This window comes from Martes martes, assembly GCF_963455335.1.
Source record: "Martes martes genome assembly, chromosome: 16".
NCBI lineage: Eukaryota > Metazoa > Chordata > Mammalia > Carnivora > Mustelidae > Martes > Martes martes.
This window is the reverse complement of record NC_137904.1, coordinates 10,874,214-10,894,600: the sequence shown is the minus strand read 5'-3', so window position 1 is coordinate 10,894,600 and position 20,387 is coordinate 10,874,214. Positions and strand designations below refer to the sequence as shown.

Here is a 20,387-nt window from a genome sequence, read left to right as displayed (position 1 = left end):
GTGAGCCAGAGCCACTTTCTTTCTTCCTTCGTGCCTCTGGACACTTCGCTTGCTCATCCATTCCACAGAGGGCCTGGCACGGTACACGTTACATTTGCGATGAAGTGTCTAATGCCTGTTTTTGTCCCTCCCGAGGGGCAGAAACTAGCCAGCACAAGGTAGGTGCTCAAAAGACGTTTGATCGGTGGATCAGTGCGCGTGCCAGGCTCCGGGACGGTGCGAAGCGTGCAGGAATGACGCTGACCCTGCCCATTTGCACTCATGACCAAGCAGAGAAGACCAACAGGTGGGCCCCCTGGGGAACAACTGAGATAGCAAAGGCGGGGCCAGCGGGATCCATGGCGAGACATCCAGTGTGGCTGGATTGTACTTTATGAGTCACAAGCCAGCTGGGATAAGGTCCTTAAGGTAGGCCTGAGTCGGACTTAAAATTCCCCTCAAGTCCAAGGTGAGAAACTGATCCTCAGCCCCAAGGCAACAAGCACCCTGAGAGGTCTCTAACGAGGCCTGGAACCTAAGTGGAGAAAGGAGCAGATGGACATCAGGGACGATGCGGAGGCAGACAGGGGGGCACCCTGGCTCAGTGGGGGCGGGGGGCAAGAGGTGGGCTTTCAGGGCTGAGAAAATGGGACATTACTTAAGAGGGGTCTAGTGGGGAGTCTGAGGTGGGGTTGAGAGAACGAGGGGTGAGATGAAGCGAAATGAGGGGGGCCCCATGCTCCGTGGTGTGTGAGCCAGACACATCACCGGGGAACTCTGGGGGAGCGCGAGGGAGGGAGCCTGAGGGGCCAGAGCAAGGGGGGCTGGAAGGGGGCTGGAGAGGGGCCCTGGCTCGAGCTGGGGCAGACAGCAGTTGGACGCCTGCAGGCTGTGCTCATGGCTCAGAAATGTCCCAGTCCTTGCCAGGAGACTGCCTGGCCCCTGCTGCCCTTATCCCCCTCCAGCCCCAGACAGGCTCCCACATCAGGAGCTCTGAAGCGGTCTCCCCAGCCCTCTGCTCCCCCAGAATGGGCCTCCCCTCCGCAGAACCCAGGCAAACCCACACCCTCCCCACTGCTACTTAGCCTTCCCCCAAAGGCTGATGAAACACAGGCCAAGGGAGGAGAAAATAAACAGACATCTGGCGGCGGGGGGGAGGCGTGAGGAAGCAGAGGATGGGTTGGGGGTCCCAGGGGGTCCACAGGTCCAGGGGACGGGTGGTAGAAGGGCTCCAGGGAGCCGTGTGACTCAGCAGGGAGCAAAATCCCCAGCGCTCTGCCCCTGATGGGCCTAATGAGAAGCAGGTGGTCCCCTGGCCTGGGCCCCACCTCCCCCGGCCCCCCTGATTGTGGAAGCAGATGCTGGTTCAGTGCCGGAGGAGGGGAGAGGGGGGCTCTGCAGCGACAGGGGGCGGGGCCAGGGTGGCTGGCCAGGGCCCAGCATATAACTCTGGGCGGGTGTGTCTGGGGCGCAGTCTGGGGCAGCAGACACCCAGCCGCTCTGAGCTCAACTGGCAGCATGAAGGTACTGGGCCTGGGCCTGGGGGACTCATGGCATCGGGGGCCTGAGCCCACTCCGGGAGGAGGACCCTTACCAGAGCGGGGCGGGGGACGGGGGGGGGGAGCTGTGAAGGCACAGGGGATTCTCATGATCCAGTCGAAACTCTTAAGCTACGAGAGTCGGGTTTCTCAGGCAGGGAAAGAGAGGCCGAAGGGCAGAGAAGGGGTTCCGGCAGGGGGTAGTTGGCACAAGGGACAAGTGCAGAGACCACCAAGGGCTCCAGGGCTGGCGAGGGCGGGGTCAGTGTGGTGAGGTGAGGTGACCCTGTTGTCCTGTCCCAGGCCCTCCTGGCCCTGCCGCCGCTGCTGCTGCTTCTCTCCGCGCCCCCCTGCGCCCCCCAGGTCTCCGGGATCCGGGGAGATGGTAAGCAGCCTGGCCAGCAGGCTGGGGGAGGAGAGGCGACTCCGAGCCCTCATTTCTGGGAGTCGGGCCTCAGGGCTGAGCCCCTGCAGGATGCCATCCCCTCCTCTCTACCACGGGGCAGGTGGAGAGGACATTCGAGCATCGCCCCCGGCGGCGGGGGGGAAATTTCATGTGATTTCTTGGCACAAGCATCCCCCCCAGGGTGGAATCTCGTATGATTTCTTGGCACGCTTGGGCTGGAGGCCAACCGCAGGGCACTGAGGGGCCAGTGGCGTCCTGGTCCCCTTCTCCTCACCCTCCCCGCCCCCGCCCGCAGCTCTGGAGAAGTCTTGCCTTCAGCAGCCCCTGGACTGCGATGACATCTATGCCCAGGGCTACCAGGAGGACGGCGTGTACCTCATCTACCCCTCGGGCCCCAGCGTGCCCGTGCCTGTCTTCTGTGACATGACCACCGAGGGCGGCAAGTGGACGGTGAGTGCGCAGGAGGAATGGAGGCCCGGTTCTGGTCCCCGCCATGTGGCCACGCTTCTCCTCCATGCGCCTCAGTTTTTTCATCTCTAAATGGGGATCACGACCCCCAGAGCAGAGCTGGGGAGCTGTTCCATGGCTGAACTCTGGGTGCTGGAGACAGGTTAGTGCCTGTATCCTCAAAGCCATCAGAGAGAGGTGTGCTTTACAGAGAAACCGAAACCCAGAGAGGTGAAGTAATTTGCGCAAGGTCACACAGCCCAGCCCGGGAAGCACTGCCAGATGCCGGAACTCTAGAACAACCCCCCAACCCCTTGACCTTTTCCTGGCGCCCAGAAGCTGCTCACTGAGGGGCCTGGGGCCAGCACAGGCCTTGTTTTAGGCCCCAGCTCGGTCTTTTAACAAAACCCCTCAGCATCACAGGGCCCCTGTCTAGGTGAGGCTCCCGCCCCCTGGCCTCTTGATTGTCCAGGCCTGTCTTCTCCGCCCCAGGTTTTCCAGAAGAGATTCAATGGCTCAGTGAGTTTCTTCCGGGGCTGGAACGACTACAAGCTGGGCTTTGGCCGTGCCGACGGGGAGTACTGGCTGGGTAAGATGGGGACGGGGGATGTCCCAGGGGCCAGGGACTGCCCTGAGCCAGGGCTCCACTGACCAGCTGTCTCTCCCTTCCTCCCTCCCCAGGGCTGCAGAACCTGCACCTCCTGACGCTGAAGCAGAAGTACGAGCTGCGGGTGGACCTGGAGGACTTTGAGAACAACACGGCCGCCGCCAAGTACGCTGAATTCTCCATCTCGCCCAACGCGGTCAGTGCGGAGGAGGATGGCTACACCCTCTACGTGGCAGGCTTCGAGGACGGCGGGGCAGGTATGCCCAGCTGCCGGTCTAACGAGGGGGCATCGGTGGGGAAGGCGGGGCTGGCACAGTCCACTGGGTCCCCAACCCCCTCCGACACCCCTGGAGGGGCTGTGCTGGCCTCTACCCAGCTCGGGCCTGGGCCCCCGGAGAAGCTGCGTCCGCTCGCTCTGGGCAGCCCCAGGGGTAGCAGCTGCTTCTCCTCATGCCAAAGCGTGGCGACCCAGCAGCCGGCTCGGGGAGGGTGCCCCCATCCCACCGGCTGCCACATGACACCTCCCATAGCGTCACTCCCGCCCATCATCCATCCCCCACCCCGGCCGGCTGGGGCTGGCTCCCCGCCTCAGCAGCCCCATCCCTCCTCCCCTCTTGCCAGGCGACTCCCTATCCTACCACAGCGGCCAGAAGTTCTCCACCTTTGACCGGGACCAGGACCTCTTTGTGCAGAACTGTGCAGCCCTCTCCTCGGGCGCCTTCTGGTTCCGCAGCTGCCACTTCGCCAACCTCAACGGCTTCTACCTGGGTGGCTCCCACCTCTCCTACGCAAACGGCATCAACTGGGCCCAGTGGAAGGGCTTCTACTACTCCCTCAAGCGCACCGAGATGAAAATCCGCCGCGCCTGAGGGGCTGGCCCCCGTCAGGCCCCAAGCCTCCCCTGGCTGCTCCGGCTCTCCATGAGTGCTCCCTCTGCACCCCGCCCCCCCCCAACCCCTGCCCACTGCTCTCTTAGCACCTGCTTCTCCCAGGGGTCCTTGCGGCTCTAGCCCCAGCGGGTCCTGTCACACCCAGGCCTCCATTCCCCTCACCTGCAGCCACGTGGCCAGCAGCCTTCCCGGGCCTCCTGGACCTGCCTGGTCTCTGTGAGACTCTTCCTTGCCTCTGCCCTCCCCACAAGGCAGAGAGCCGGGAGCCGCTCTCTGAGGCTATGCCAGCTCCCTTGCTGCGGACTGCTCTGTCTGGAGCCCCCCTAGTGCGCCAGCTTGGACTGCCGTAGTCTGACCGATAGCCATGGCATGTGCCGGGCCACCCACGTGTGGCCACCACAGCCACACCCCACCCGCAGCCCACTCTGCTGTCCTCAGTATCTCCCACCCTCTGCCTCCCTCCCTCCCGCCAACTCATTCCCCAGTGGTGAGCACCATGGGCCCGCAGCCCCGCCTCACGGTCCTACCCAGCTGCTCCCTTCCGCCTGTCCCAGGCCCCCACAGCTCAATGCCAAAACCGAATTTCCCCACAGCTATCGCACGCAGCTCTTAAACAGCTCCCGCTGAGGTAGGCAGGGATATGAAGTCCCCCCACAAGCCCCAGGGCTGAGGTTTGACCGTGTGGGGGGACAGAGGACAACCTCTGCGGGGCCGGAAGCAGGTGGGGAGTGAAAAGCTCAATAAAACCTCAGGATCTGAACGGACCGGCTTTGGCTGTTGTGCGTGTAAATGGGTTTGCTTGGCCCCCAAACGCGAGGACCGGGCTCCTCCTTGCCCCACTACTGACCACACCCTGCCCTCAACTCCAAAAAGACACCTAGAGTTAGGCACTAAAGGGAACCTTACATTTCACAGGCCTCGTTTTGATGGCAAAAAGATCACGTCATAATATTAATAACAATAATAATAATAATAATAATAAAAAAAATACAATACTGAAAAGGATCGCTCAGGGAGTAGAGGTTTCCTGATCCTGCCATGGCTTGGCGGTGGCTCAGGTGACTGCTTAAGGCTGCAGAGTGTGTCTGAGATGAACCAGCGGAATCATCGAAGCCGAGCTTCCACTTCCGGGCCCAGGGCTCCAGCCCTCGGAAATGTTCCTGTGAGTCTTGTCGTGGGGTCCACCCCCGGCAGCAAGGCCCAGGCTGTGGGCCTCAGGGTTCCTGGAGGTCTGGCAGGTCAGCCAGCAGCATCGGGGAGTCCATCTGGATCTCCCGCTGTAGGGACTCAATGTCGGCAGGGTTCATGCCGTGGCCCTCCAGCCAGTCAGCAAGCAGGGAAGCTGAGAGGGAGGCTGAGTCGGCCTGGCTGCAGGGAGAGTGGAGGGGAGAGGCACTGTCAGCCTCGTCTGGCTCCTTGCCCATCCCACAGGCAAGCTCCTCCTGCACCAGGAAACCCTACCCACAGGCCCATTCCAGAAGCCTGGTCCAGCCATCTTACCCATCCTGGGGCCCGTCAGCCACGCCCATGTCAAAAGACTGGTTTAGGAACTCCTCCAGGTCAAAGCCAACACCATAGCCGGCCCCACTGCCCTTTGGAGTGCCGGAGAAGACTGGGGGCAAGGGGTCCTCCACCTGCAATGGAAGACGGCAGGTTACAAGCCAGGCATTACCAAGAGCGGACAGAGGTCTGTAAGTCTGTCCCGATGCTGTCAGGGACTCTGCCTGGACAGCCTCAGGTGATAGCACCAGCCAAGACAATCACTGGGCGCTGGTCAAGGGCCGGTCTCCAGGCCAGACCCTTCCTAGGAAGCATGTTATTTGTCTCCCAACGACCTGTTCACTGGCATTGTGCTCCTTCTAAGAGAAAGAGGACAAGTTCAGAGATAAAGCCCCATCTGCCACTCAGTTCTCACGGACTAAAGAGGCACCACAGCCTCACCCATCCCCGTCCTTGCCAAACAGCAAGGACTTCCCAAGCCCATTTTCCTGGGGCCCAGACCCAGGTGTCCCCACAGCGCGTCACCTGTGACTTGGACAGCTGCTGGGTCACCAGGTTCACGTCGGGGGATTCTGTGGTGGAAGGTTGAGGGGCCCCTCCGGGGTCCGGAGGGGGTGGGCCAGACGGGAAGTAAGGCAGCACACCTACGGCACTGGGGCCAGGGAGCCCTGGGGGTGGCACAAGCGACTGGGGGGCCAGGAGACTAGAGGTGGAGGTCTGGAGTGGAGCAGGACCAGGGACGGGCCCAGGAGGACTGGCAGGGTGGGGAGCGGGGCCAGGGGGTGGGCAGGCGGGCTGTGGTGCAGGAACCACAGGTTGTGCTGGGGGGCCAGCAGGAGGGCTGCCAGGCCGGGCTGGGCTGCGTGTAGGGACCGGGGCATGGGCTGGGGCTGGTGCTGGGGTTGGGGCTGGCGCTGGGGCTGGCGTGGGGGCCGGGGGCCGGGCCATGCGAGTCCAGCGCTCCAGCAGACTGCGATCATTGTCACTGAGCACCAGCCCGGCCAGGGGATCAGTGGAGGGGCCCCCAGAGGTCCCGGCCCCCCGCTCCTTGCGCTCCCGCTCCTGCCGCCGCTTCTCCCGCTCCTTGGCTCGCTCTTGCCGCCTCCGCCGCTTCTCCTCCCGCTCCCGCTGGCGCTCCTGGGCGGTCACCGGCTTCCGAGGCTCAGGAGCTTCCAGAGGAGCACTGGGGCCATCTGCAGAGAAGTCGGCAGGGAGAAGGTAAGAGCCTACGGCCTGTCCGAGCTGGGAGCACCCCTCTGCGATCCCACCCCCTGGCCAGCCGCTGCCTCCGCAAGGCACCTCTGAGCCGGCTCCGCAAGGACTTGAGCAGCGCAGCTTTGAGGGCCGCCTTGGTGTTGTCGGAGATGGCACCTTCCTTCTTTGCAGGGGCTGGTTCACTGGCTGGCAGGGGCGGCTGCAGGGTCAGGTCAATGGTGTCCGGTGCGGGGCCGGGACACGGCGGTGGAGCCGGCGGAGGGGACTCCATGGCACAGTCCCCACTGGGAGCCCAGGGACTGGGCATCTCAACATCAGGGCAGCCAGGCTCACTGGCCACGGGCTGCAGGGACGGCTGGAAGCGGATCTGCTGGCGGATGCCCTCGCGTCGTGCGTGGAAGTCCTCAATCTCAGCCACTATGGCCTCTTTAATGCGCTCCCGAGTGAGCGCCTCACGATCAAAGGCAAAATCAAAAGGCGGGGCACAGTCAGGCTCATCGTCAGGGTCATGGTACTTGGCCAGGAAGGGGTGGCGAAGGGCAGCAGCTGCGGAGATGCGGGCGCTGGGCTCGAAACGCAACATGCGCCCCAGCAGGGACAGGGCCTGGCGGTCAGCGCCTGGGTACACTGTCTCCCAGGGCACAGGCTGACGGGGGGGCAGGCTCTGGATGTAGGCTCGCACCCTCTCAGCCCCCACAGCCTGGATCACGGCCGGCGACGGGGTGCCCAGCACCATCATGATCAGCTGCAGCTGGTGTACGTAATTTTTGCCAGGAAAGAGCTGGCGCCGGGCCAACATCTCACCGAAGATGCAGCCCACGGACCACAGGTCGATGGCCTGCGTGTACTCGTGCAGCGAGAGCATGAGCTCAGGAGCACGGTACCAGCGTGTGGCCACGTACTCGGTCATGAAGTACTGGTGCTCAGCGGGCGAGGTGCACAGGCCACGGGCCATGCCGAAGTCACCAATCTTGAGCTCACAATTCTCGTTCACCAACAGGTTGGAGGGCTTGAGGTCGCGGTGGATGACCTGAGCCGAGTGCATGTACTTAAGGCCCCGGAGCAGCTGGTACAGGAAGTAACGCACATGCTCCAGGGTGAGCGGCTGGGAGGAGTGGATGATCTGGTGCAGGTCGCTCTCCATCAGGTCCAGGACCACATAGCTAGAGGGGACAAGAAAGATAGCGTGGCCACCTTGCCCACGTGCCAGCGCCAGCCCCAGCCTCACTACACCCTCCCAGCTTGACAGGTAATAGCCTCATCTTCGCACTCTGCACAGGCCAGTGGCATGATATGAAGATTCTAGATCTTCTCCAACATTTTCGTGAACTTCGGTGAAGTGAAAACACTTTCCTCTCTAGATCCAGTTTCCCCACCAAAGAAAAGATGGGATTGGACTAAACCAGGGCTGGCTGATAGATTTGGTTTTGGGGCCATCTCCATTTTTTTGTATGGCTGCCTGAAAAACTGGAGAACTGAAGGCTCGGCCAGGTTTTTAAGACAGTGTTCTATGACTGACCGAGATTATCTGGTATGAGAATGAGAATTTGGTTACTGTATGAATGTACTGATGAACACTGGCCATCCTACATATCAAGATTCTATAAAACAGTAACATCTGCTTCTTCTTAAGCAACCACAGTTGTCCCAGGCAAAGCCAGGGACAATGGTCCTGGAATCATAAGAATTTTCCCAGCCTGCCTTACATTAGGAACTTCAGATCCACCTCTGCCTCCCTCTCCCATCCCCGCTCCTTACACAGATTTGAACTCGCCATAGGGCACAGTGGGCCTCAAGATGTCCTTGATGGCGATGATATTGTCATGCTTGAAGTGTTTAAGGATCTTCAGCTCCCTGAGGGTCCGCTTGGCGTTGGTGACCACATCAAAAGCGTTAGGGATCTTCTTAATGGCCACCTGCTGGCCTGGGGGTGCGGGCAGGGAAAAGACAGGCACCACGAGGTACCTCAGAACAGCTGCAGACTGGCGAAAAGCCCCTTTTGACATCTCCCTTCTACAATGCAGTTACCATAAGCTGAGTAAGGACCACCACATAGTGAGAGAACTTACTACATGCCAAGCCCTGTACTAAGCATCTTACGGATGTTACCAGATTCTCCCTTCCCACCGATCCCGAGGCAGATACCAACTGTTCAAAGTTGGGGATGACGAACCCCTGGCTCAGCAACTTGCTGGGGCTGCACAGCTAGTTAGGGGTAGCGTCCTGACTGTAAAGCCATGCTCACTCTACCTCCCTAACCTCTCTCTCCATCTCAGACCTCACCCATCCCACCACCAGCTCCTTGCACCGGTCTCTGTTTCCAGAACACACTTCTCTTTTAGAAACCAAAGAGAGGATCTCCATTCTGGTCTAACTGGGACTGTCATTTCTCTAAAAAAGAGGCAACACCACCACGGCAGTTTCAGAGAACTGTGCCCGACGCAGAGCCTGGCACCCAGACGGCACCTAACCCGCATGTGTTGCCTCAAACCAGCATTTAGATTCCAGCTTTCCTTCCTGGCTGCTCGAGACCGGGGCCGGCTTCCACATCTGTAAGCGGTGCACGACAGGGAAGCTCACCGGTCAGACGGCGGCGCGCGGAGGACACCACCCCATAGGCCCCGTTGCCTATGGTCTCGATGATCTCGTACTCGTCCCCCACGTCAAAGGTCACGTCGAAGGAGCGGGCTTTGAGCAGGGCCAGGTTCTTGGCCGCTACAGAGGCAGCGGTGTTGGTGGGTTCCGCCTTCACCGGCCCGGGGGGCTCCGCAGAGCCGTCCTCCCCTTCTTCCTCCTTCAGGGGTTCAGCCATGGCGTCTGCGTGGAGACGCTGGTGAGAAGGGGCCCGCCTCCCCCGCCGGGCCTCAGTTTCCCCTCTGGGAGGCTGGGGAGCAGGACCAGGGAATCTCCAAGTTCCCGAAGCCGACGGGGGCCGGACAGGGAGCGAAAGAGAGCGGCTGGCACGTAGCAGTCGTCCCACAGCCGGACTCGGGACCGGGAGCTCAGGTCCTGGGTGGAACGCAGGGTGGGAGGTGGGGGAGGCGCCGCCAGGCGCGGTCCAGGAAGAAAGGGAGGGGCGGGGCACTTGGCTTCTCTCGGTCAACACTCACCGAATGGCGCCTCCCTCCGACGCCTCCTCCGGGCCTTCGGAGGTCGCCGGCGCTCCCCGCCTCCCCGGGCTCCCGTCCCCAGTGGAGAGGTACTCCAGGAGCCGCTCGCTCACTTGTTCAAGGCCGCCGCCACCACCTCAGCGCCGCGCTCTGCCCCGCCGGTTCCCCCGCCCCGCCTCCCAAGACCACGCTCCTTCCAGCCTCTGGCCAATCGCCGGGCGGTCTCTGTGGAGGTTCCCACCCCTTCGATTTGCTGCGTCCAATCCGAAGCCAGCTCCAGAGGAAGCCACGCCTCCGCCCGCCCGCGCGCGCGCGCGCCGCCGTCCACCTCGCCCGCGGGAGCCGCCCAAAGGGCGCTCCGCACCTCCCAGGCTCTCCGCCCGGCGCAGTCTTCTGACGCATGCGCGCTAGCAGCCTCAGGCGCCGCGCTAGTGGAGGGCAACGCCCCCGTGCGTGCTTGCGCACCGCCATAGACTGGGTCGACTGCTGCTGGTCCCGGGAGTCCGGAGGGGCTCAGGTGCGTGAATCTGTTACCTTGTCGGCCGGTTCACGAAATTCCCCTCCTTTAGGCCCTGCTTCCCTGTCTGTCCCCATCGCCTGAGGAATCATGCACCACCCTGCATTTTCCCGATCGGTCCCGGGAGCCCGGCTCTGGTAACGAACGGGCCACCCCACGTAGACCGAGCTGTTGCGTCCAACCACAGAGATCCGGGGCCTCCGCGATTCTAGAGTGTCCGGCCTGAAGCCGCCACTGACTTCCGGAGGCTGGTCCTCCGCACAGTTTCCGGCGTCCCGGGGCTTCTGCTCGGTGTTCCAGGCCTCTGGCGTGTTCCTTCCACCTGGTAGCTCTGTCCTAGTGCTCCCGCGCATCGGGCTGCGGCAGAGCTGAGGGGCACAGCGGAGAGCCCGCGGGTCAGCCGGGCCCAGACAGGGCAGAGCCCGCCCTGGAAGCCAGGTGCCCTGCCCCACCCACTCCGGGGCCCGGTAGTTCATTCCTATAGTAAATATTTATGGGGCGTCGTCCCTGAAAAGCCCAGTGCCGAGGAGGCAGCGGTGACACGAGGACTCAAGAGGAATCTGGTGGGGAGGAAAGGTTTTCAGCAGGGAGCTCGAGGTCGTGCTGTAAGGAAGAGCGTTTGGGAGTTGCGCCTCCAAAAGTGGCTGTTTCCACCAAGTGAGGAGAGAAGGAGGGGGGAAACGAGTAGACAAAGGTATGGAGACCGAGAAGGAGAGGAGCGCAGGCTCTGCGCTGAATAATGACCGGTGGAGGGAACCCATAGTTAGACTCCGAGCGCCAGATCGAGGGTCTCTTCCTTACATCGCAAACTAGGGGCTGAAAAGTGGATCCAGGCCACAAGTGAGTTTGGCAAGCTCACACACTTTTTAAAAGTTTTGTTTAAAAAAAAAAAAAGAAATTGTGTTTTGTGTATATTTTGTTTTGTGTATTTTGTTGTGTTTTTGTTTACTTTTCACATGCAGAAAGTTAGACCTAAGTGTATATAGTTCCATCAGTTTTCACAAATTTAACACCAGTTGTACTGAATTCAGATAAATTACCCGCTGCTCAGAAGTTCCTTCTCTTTTCTAGTGGTGGCGGTTTCATTTTGGTAACCCTTTCCCATACTTTTTTTTTTGCCGGGCACTGAATTTTCAGAGGTTTATTGGGATCTTACATTAAAATGAAAAAGTAGGGGCGCCTGGGTGGCTCAGTGGGTCAAAGCCTCTGCCTTCAGCTCAGGTCATGATCCCAGAGTCCTGGGATCAAGGCCCAGGTCAGGTACTCTGCTCAGCAGAGCGCCTGCTACCCCCTTCTTTTTCTGCCTCCTTCTCTGCCTACTTGTGATCTCTGTCAAGTAAATAAATAAAATCTTTTAAGAAAAATAAAATGAAATGAAAAAGTAGATACTGCATTTTTAAACACCCAAGGAAAAACATACTTGTAAGAATTAGGTCAGCCTCTGGAAAAACAGCTGTCTAGTATTTAGGCATATAAAGATCATACGGATCTCCTCAGTTAAGGCTGAACTATAAATTTGCTTCTGATTTTTCCCTCACAGACCAAAAAGCTAAATTACTGGTTACATGATTTGCATTGAATATTAATAAACTGTACATGGGGAAAGTGAACATTTTCTGTCACTGAGGTCTGAAAATACTTCTTTGATGGCCTTTCCTTTAGGGGGTACAGTAAATAATATTCCTTAACTCTGAAATACACGCAGTATAAGGCCAGTGGTGACCCTCCATGTAAGTAGAGGGCTTACAAGAGCAAGACATAAACACCTTTTCAGGGGACTGAGTGGTCAGCTGCCTGATGGTCCTGTCTGATCCAGGAATAAAACAAAAATCTCATGAGAGACTCTTAAACTATGTTTACTTTAATTCTCTATAAATAGTTCAGCTAGGCTGGGTATACAAGTTATGGGCTGTTCAACATTCTCTGGGTATACAAGTTATGGGCTATTCAACATTCTCTGGGTATACAAGTTATGGGCTATTCAACATTCTCTGAGCAGAGAGCTGATGCGGGGCTCAGTCCCAGGACCCCTTAGATCTTGACCTGAGCCGAAGGCAGAGGCTTAACCACTGAGCCACCCAGGCGCCCTATCTCATCTACTTTTTAATCCACTATGAGCTGTTTGGCTTCTACCCCGCTAGGCCCTGACTCTGTCCTAGAAAAGCCATCAATTATCCAACTATAGACAAATCCAACAGACATTCTTCAGTCCTTACTGAGCTCTGCTGCAGCTGACACAACAGATCATTTCTTAAAAAAAAAAAATTATTTCAGGGGTGCCTGGGTGGCTCGGTCAGTTAAGCATCTGCCTTCGACTCAGGTCATGAACCCAGGGTCATGGGATCTGACCCTGCGTCTGGCTCCCTGCTTGGCAGGAAGTCTGTTTCTCCCTCTCCTTTTGCCCCACCCCTCCCTCTTGTGCTCTCTCATCTCTCTCTCAAATAAGTAAAACCTTAAAAAAAAAAGAGAGAGAAAATTGTTTCGTTTGACTCAAAACTCATTATAAGAAGGTTTAAGTGAAAAATCTTGGTCCTAAATCCAGGTGGTTACTTTTATTATCTCTACAAAGTAAAGCAAATACAAATACATTCTTGTCCAAAGCCTCCTTGATGTATACAAGGTAGCAAATTACATACACTTTGCCGGAAGACCAATAAGTCTCAATAACCGGAGAGATTCCTCTTTCTTTTGTAATAGCTTTTTTGAGATAAAATTCATGGACTATAAAACTTCAAAGTATACAGTTTAGTGGTTTTTAGTATGTCCTTAAGAGTTGTACAGCCTAATTTTGGAACATTGTCCTCACCCCCAAAAAAGCCCCATTAGTAGTCAACTCCTCGTCTCCCCTCCCCAGCCCCTGGTAACTGCTAAGCTATTTTCTGTCTCTCTGGATTTGCCTATTCTGGACATTCCCTACAAATGGAATCTTACAATATGTGACCTTGTGTGTCTGATTCCTTTCACTTAGCATGTTTTCAGGGTTCATCCTTTTGCACATATCAGGACCTCGTTCCTTTCAAAGACCAAACCCATTCCATTGTATGGATAGACCACATTTGGTTCATTCATCAGTGGATAGACGTTTGGGTTGTCTTTGCAGTTTGGCGATTGTCAGCAGTGATGCTGTGATCATTCATGTACAAGTTTTAGTATGGACATGTTTTCATTTCTATTGGGTCTATACCTTAGAGAGAGCTTGCTGGGTCATAGGGTAAACTTTATATTTAATTTTGGGGGGAACTGCCAAACTTTTTTCCCCAGCGGCTGCATTCATTGTACTGTCTGACCAGCAATATTTGAAGGTTCCAATTTTTCCACATCCTTACCCTCACACACACTTGTTGCTTTCCTTTTTTTTTTTTTTTTTTTAGATTTTATTTATCTTTTTGAGAGAATGAGAGAGAGAGCACGCATACAGGAGCGGGGGGAGGGGCAGAGGGAGAAGCAGACCCCCCACTGAGCACGGAGCCCAGCATGGGCCTGATCCCAGGACCTGGAGATCATGACCTGAGCCGAAGGCAGACTCCCAACCATCTGAGCCACCCAGGCGCCCCTGCCCTTATAATTTTAATCGTTAATGTTGAAACTCCGTCCTCAGAGATTGTACCAATTTAGACTTACCAGCAGGATGGGGGAATGACTCACAGAGAGCTTTTTTAAAGCTCGGAATTATTTGCCTATGTTAAAAATAGGGAGGTACCTCATAAAAATCCTGATTTCTGGTTTCTTCCAGAAAACCAGAAGATCTGTCAGCCTCAGACCTGCATTGACGCATAGCAATAATGGGTTATAACTGAGCAGTAACCCACCCCCCCTGGAAGGGCACAGGCTCTCCAGTTCCCACAGTCCCCACCATTCCCTAATGCTCGCCTCAGCACAGTCCGAGTGCCCGGTACTATCTATCATCTTGCACCACTGTTTCCTGCATGTGTTAAAAGCAAGAAAAGAGTCTTAGAGGACGTGTGTCTCAAAAAAACAAATAAATAAAAGGCAAGACCAAATATAACTGTTCAGACAACCTCCAGGGGTCCCCCATTGTGACAGTGGGGGTAGTCAGCTGTCCCAGCCTCTCGTTGGGGTGGCCTCTCGTTGGGCAGGCAATGCCTGGGGAGGTAGTACAGGCGTCCCTTGCTTTATTGTGCCTCCTGGATAGTGTGTTGTTTTTGTTTTTTGTTTGTTTGTTTGTTTGTTTTACAAATTAGAGGTTCAAGACTTCCCTACTGCAGGTAACTGCAGATATGGTGGAAACAGCAAGACAATTAGAACTAGAAATAGAGCTTGAACTTGGGACTGGATGGCTGCAATCTTGTGATAAAATGGGAACGGATGAGTACTTGCTTCCTAGGGGTGAGCAAAGAAATGGTTTCCTGAGATGGCATCTTCTCCTGGTGAAGACTGATGAAATGACAACAAAGATTTTAGAAGATTCTGTAAACTTAGTTGGTAAGATGGCGGTGGTGGGGTTTGAGAGGATCAACTCCCAATTTTGAAAGAAGTTCTGTGGCTACGTTGCTATCATGCAGCATCTCGTGCTACCGAGGAACCATTTGTGAAGGGAAGAGTCGATCAGTGCAGCGAACTTCACTGCTGTCTTATTTTAAGATATTGTCATGGCCGTCCCAGGCTTTTGCAACCACCAGCCTGATGGGTCAGCGGTCATCAACACAGAGGCAGGACCCTCCACCAGCAAAAAGACTAGGACTCGTGGGGCACCTGGTTGGCTCTGTGGTTTAAGCCTCTGCCTTCGGCTCAGGTCATGATCTCAGGGTCCTGGGATCAAGCCCTGGTTCTGGCTCTCTGCTCAGCAGGGAGCCTGCTCTGCTCCTCTCTGCCTGCCTCTCTGCCTACTTGTGATCTCTGTCAAATAAATAAATAAAATATTTTTTTAAAAATGATTAGGACTCGCTGAGAGCACAAAGGATGGTCAGCAGTTTTCAGCAATGAAGTGTTTTTTATGAAGGCATGTACATTTCGGAGACATAACCCTACTGCACACTTAAGACACTAGAGTATAGGGGCACATGGGTGGCTCAGTCGGTTAAGCATCCGCCTTCAGCTCAGGTCATGATCCCGGGGTCCAGGGATCGAGCGCTCTCCCTCTGCCTGTCCCTCCTCTGCTCATGCTCTCTCCCTGTCTCTCTCTCTCTCTCAAACAAATAAAATCTTAAAAAAAAGAGAGAGAGAGGCTATAGTGTGAACATAAGTTTTATGAGCACTGAGAAACCTCAAAATTCATCTGACTCCTTTGGGTTTTTTTTGGATTTTATTTTATTTTTTTTGAGAGAGAGCGAGAGCACAAGCAGTGAGGAGGGGGTGTTGTAATCCCCTCAGCTCGGACTGTAGGGTAGGCTCAGCCCTCTCGGAAGCTCAGTCCCCTGAGGGTCGCAATCTATTCTCCCATCACTCCGGAAGGAGTCCCTCCGAGAGACTGGGGGAGTTGGTCTAAATTATAACTGATTCTAGGCCTGATTCGAACCCGGGCCCTGGTGTTAATGGTGGCAGCAGCTGGAGGTGGGAAGGACTCTGAGCAGGGAGGGAGGGGCCCACGGCTGGTGGGTGGGGGAGGACAGGGTGGCCCATTCCCCCATCTCAACCTGGAATGATCAGTTAAGATTGCGCCAGACCGCAACTAACAGAAAACCACCAACCCTGGCTTAACACATGAAGATGTGGTTTTTTTTTCATCATGAGAAATCCAAAGTGCTTTGCATTATTTTTTTTAAAGATGTATTTATTTATTTGAGGGAGAACATGCGCTTGTGCACACACACGGCTGGGGGAGGGACAACGGGAGAGAATCTTCAAGCAGACTCCCTGCTGAACACGGAAACTGACGTGGGGCTCGATCCCATGACCGTGAGATCACAACCTGAGCCAAAACCAAGTCAGACGCTCAACCGGCTGAGCCACCCAGGCACCCCGAAATCCAAAGTACATTGTTGACCTTGGTTTAGCTCATCAGGGACTAAGACTCTATTCACTTTGCCATCATCCTCATGACATTTTCTCTCTCTTAACTCATGACTGCAAGACAGCTGCTGCAATCCAGCCATCCCATTCATGTTCCAGACAGAATAAAGGAGGCAGAAGGACACGGTGCTACATCTGTCCCCCATCATCATGAGAACAAACGCCTTCCTGGTAGCCCCCAGCAGACATGTACTTACATCTTAGAACTGTGTCATAGGCCATCCCCAGCTGCAAGAGAGGCTCAAAAACTTGGTAGAGGGACGCCTGGGAGGCTCAGTCAGTTAAGCAACTGCTTTCGGCTTAGGTCATGATCCCAGAGTCCTGGGATGGAGTCCCATATCAGGCTCCTTGCTCAGCGGGGAGCCTGCTTCTCCCTCTGCCTGCTCTGCCTGCTGTTCCCCTGCTTGTGCTCTCTCTCTTTCTCTCTGATAAATAAATAAAATCTTAAAAAAGAAAGGGTTTGTTGGAAGAGAAGTGGAGAGCAGATACTGAGTAGGTAACTCATAGGTAAGAGGGGAAAAGCCAGATCTACTGGACACAAGGGCAGGTGGGAGGTTCCTAGTGCCCAAGACCAAGACAGGCTTCTTCTTTTTTTTTTTTTTTTAATATTTTATTTATTTATTTGACAGAGATCACAAGTAGGCAGAGAGGCAGGCAGAGAGAGAGGAAGGGAAGCAGGCTCCCGCCAAGCAGAGAGCCAGATGCGGGACTCAATCCCAGGACCCTGAGATCATGACCTGAGCTGAAGGCAGAGGCTTAACCCACTGAGCCACCCAGGCGCCCCAAGACAGGCCTCTTCTAGGGGCCTCTGAAGGTTGGAAGCCCGGGCGGGGTTTAGACCCCCCCCATTTGCGGTCCATTGTCTCCCCAGTGCAACCATCCTCCTCATCTCTCCCAGCCTTTGGGACTCCCAAGCTCTTTCTGGACGGTAGCAGGTACCAAGACTGAGCACGGCCCAGAGCCTAGTGTCTCCCCAGCGACAAGCAGGGTCGGGTGTGAGGCTGGTGCTGGTTGGCAGCTCCAGCTTATCCCTCCGATCTCCAGCACTGCCAAGCCCCACAGCACTGCCAAGCCCCACTGTCATGCAGTCATGCCGTGACATGCATGCACACCAGCAGTCAGCCCCCGGGGCCCACATGGGTGCCCAATCCACTTAGGTTCACAGACATGCTTGTACTCACACATGCAGGGACTCACAAAACACAGAGACACTGCTATGTATGCACACACACACAGGGGTGCGGGGACACTCTCACGCACACTTGCATTCACACTCACAGAGGTGAGCAGAGACACATGCATCCACACAGGAAATATACACATGCAGGGACATGTCCACATGGAAATACACACACGGGACACAGGATATGACAGAGCTAGACCTCAGTGTGACTGGGGGTATTTCAAGCCTGCCCCCCCCCCCGCAGGAGAGGGACACCCCCCTGCCAGGCTGGCCTGTGAGCTCTCTGTGGTTTGGGTGGAGGGGAGGACAAGAAGCTTGCCAGGAAGTCGCCATCCCTGGTTCCCAAAGGCCTGGGCATGTGGCCTGACCTCATGGCCATGTGGCTCCAGTTGGAGGTCATTTGTGGCTTCTGGGCACCCTCTTCACCCCTGCTTCCACCACTCAGCTTACCCAAGCTGTCCAGGGACCTAGTTGGGGATGCTGGGGTTGGGGGGGAGTGGATATCATCACAGCTGTCCCAGTGTCTGGAGTCCCACCGTTGGGGCTGCCATCCTTTGTGGTCCCCGGGGAACCCAGTAGTTGGGCAAACACACTGAGGCTGACCCTGCCCAGCCCAGGACACTCCTGAGGCCTGCCTGTGATTGCCCAGAGTGTGGGGTGGAGCATTGTATCTGCTCTGTCCTCGGGAAGATCCCAGGCCTGCCGGGGAGACCAACCCAGGATGAATGTCATCAGGAACATCAACCTCATAGCAACTCCCCTCTCCTGGTTTCCCCTCCCCCCGATTTTCTGTCCTTCTCCAGAATGTTGGTATCTCAGGGCTCAGCCTGGGCGCCTGTCCCTTCCACAATCTGTTCCTCCCTGAGATCTCTGCACTGACCACTTTGAACCCTGCTCCAGCCTGGCCCTCTCCCCAAGCTCCAGACCCAACAGCCAGGGCTCCCCAGATATCTCCCTACAGACACCCCACAAGCCCTCCAATTCCTGTGTCAAACACCATGCTCACTGGCTCCCCATCCAGAGGGCATGGTACCTCTATCCAGGGCAGGCACCTGGGAGTCACCCGTGATCCCTCCCTCTCCCTTCCCCGCCCCTGATCTACCCCTCCAATCTACCACCTCGTACAGACCCAGATCCGAAACTGCAGTCACTGACTCCAGGATACAGAGCACCTAACATGTCCCAGACACCATTCCCAGTTCGGGGGGATTCGGGATGTAAGTCAGACATAAATCTCTACCTTGAGAAACTCAGATTTTGGTTGGAAGAGAGCAGCACGATCAGTCAACTCAATTATACGGTGTCTTAGAAGGTCACAAGCACCTTGCAGAAAAAAGAAGGAGGGGACGGAGATAGGAAGTACTGATGGGACGGGGAGGGGTATAATTTTCAATAGAATAATCAGGGAAGGCCAGACAGAGATGGTGACCTTGGAGCAAGGATTTGAAGGAGGAGAGGAAATGAACCCTGTGGAGATTTGATGGAAGAGCAGTCCGGGCAGAGGGAAGGGCAAGTGCAAAGGCCCTGAGACAGGAGACAGGAGCTGGAGTGGGGTGAGTTGGGGAGCTAGAGTAGGAGAAGCGCCATCTTCCGTACTTACAGCCTAGTCCCACTGTAGTTGTCTCCCATTGTCCTCTCGGCTTCCTCTCCTGCTCCTATACCCTAGTCCCTGCACAGCAGCCCGAGAGATCTTTCGGAAAACACAGATTGGATCATGTCCTTTGTGGGAACTTCCTCCTCCCAGAGGACAAGTCCGTCACCCAGCCCGGCACGCCCCTCTCGTAAAGAAGGGAAGGACGTGGAGGAACCAGCTTCCCCAAGGTCTGAGGCCGAGTCCAGGATGCAGACGGCAGCTCACCCGGTTTCCCGTCAGATCACCCCCGTCACCCATCTGGGATCTGCTCCCTGCTCAGTGTCTCCCATCAGATCTGCTGGGGAAAGCTGGAGGAAACGGCTGCGGGTGTGCGCAGGTCCAGGGTTCCAGGGTCGGTTGAAGTGTGGGCTGGGTCAGCAGGAGGTTGGTGGGGGTCCTGCTCTGCACACCCCAGGAGGGGTAATGGCCACAAGTGAGGCTCCCACCCAGGGACCGGGCAGCAAGCCTTCCGGAATCGGCTGTGGACAGCCTCCTCTTGCCTGGTCCTCCAGGCAGGGCTGCAGCTAAAACACAGGACACCCAGTTACCTCAGACTTTCAGATAAGCAACGATTTGCTTATGGGTTTTGGTTATGGGTGTCCAAAATACTGCATACATCCCATAGTTTCCTTTGCTCAATCTGGCAATCCTACCTGGATGGGCACATCTGCTTCCTCCCTGGCCTCCCAGCTCCCCGCCCCCCACCAACACACACACCCATGGTCTCTTCCTCATATGGTGGCCCCAGACTCTGGTAAAACCCAGGCCACTTCACATTCTTCCCTTTTTTTTTTTTTTTTTTTTGCACCACTTCGGAGGCCGTGGTGAGCTCTCTAAACCCATCTCCCACCCCCCAGTGCTATGCTGTTGAGGAGGCTCTCGGAAAAAATAGAGTGAAAAGAAAATATAAAACATCGAAAGCTATGGAGTGTGTGGGTGGCTCAGTCAGTTAGGTGTCCGACTCTTGATCTCAGTTCAGGACTTGATCTCAGGGTCATGAGTTCAAGCCCCACGTTGCGCTCCACTCCGGTGTGGAGCCTTCTTAAAAAATTTTTTTTTTTAACTCAAAAGCCCTGATTTTAGCATTTGCCAATTTCCATGGTATAAATACTCCCTCTGTGGCTGATTTCATGCTACCTACATGACATCCCTGAAGACAGAGTTGTGCACAGTTGTCTCTTGTGAGTCACTGCAAGTCAGCGTGAGCCAGCTCCAGGCTGCCTCTCTGTTCCTCTAGCGCACTCCACCTCAGGGCCTTTGCACTGACTGTGCTTTGTCTGGAAGTGCCCGCCCCCAGCCCTTTACCCTGTTTTATTTTTTTTTCCCCCCTAGCAGTTATCCCTGTCTCACACCGTTGTGACACCTGTTGAGTTGTTTGTCTCCCCCGGCACC

The 20,387-nt window shown here is 56.1% G+C and overlaps 2 protein-coding genes across 3 annotated transcripts; one reads left to right on the top strand and one right to left on the bottom strand.

The window, feature by feature from the left end:
• Positions 1–1,455: 1,455 nt before the first annotated feature.
• MFAP4 (microfibril associated protein 4) lies at positions 1,456–4,820 on the top strand. 2 transcript variants are annotated; one of them, XR_013968203.1, is made up of 7 exons: positions 1,456–1,503; positions 1,821–1,902; positions 2,219–2,373; positions 2,863–2,959; positions 3,052–3,234; positions 3,599–4,512; positions 4,561–4,630. XR_013968203.1 is itself a non-coding variant. In XM_080827054.1 (6 exons), exons 1-6 carry the CDS (start codon positions 1,498–1,500, stop codon positions 3,844–3,846), a joined length of 771 nt encoding a protein of 256 aa, XP_080683180.1. In that variant the 5' UTR covers positions 1,456–1,497; the 3' UTR covers positions 3,847–4,820. The 2 variants fall into 2 exon arrangements, 1 of the variants encoding a protein (XP_080683180.1); XM_080827054.1 differs by having other exon boundaries at positions 3,599–4,820.
• A 154-nt stretch (positions 4,821–4,974) lies between these two features.
• MAPK7 (mitogen-activated protein kinase 7) lies at positions 4,975–9,823 on the bottom strand. Its single transcript, XM_080826954.1, has 7 exons — positions 9,693–9,823; positions 9,163–9,399; positions 8,341–8,506; positions 6,667–7,745; positions 5,893–6,560; positions 5,368–5,501; positions 4,975–5,235 (listed from the first exon to the last, which is right to left on the bottom strand). Exons 2-7 carry the CDS (start codon positions 9,392–9,394, stop codon positions 5,082–5,084), a joined length of 2,433 nt encoding a protein of 810 aa, XP_080683080.1. The 5' UTR covers positions 9,395–9,399; positions 9,693–9,823; the 3' UTR covers positions 4,975–5,081.
• Positions 9,824–20,387: the final 10,564 nt, after the last annotated feature.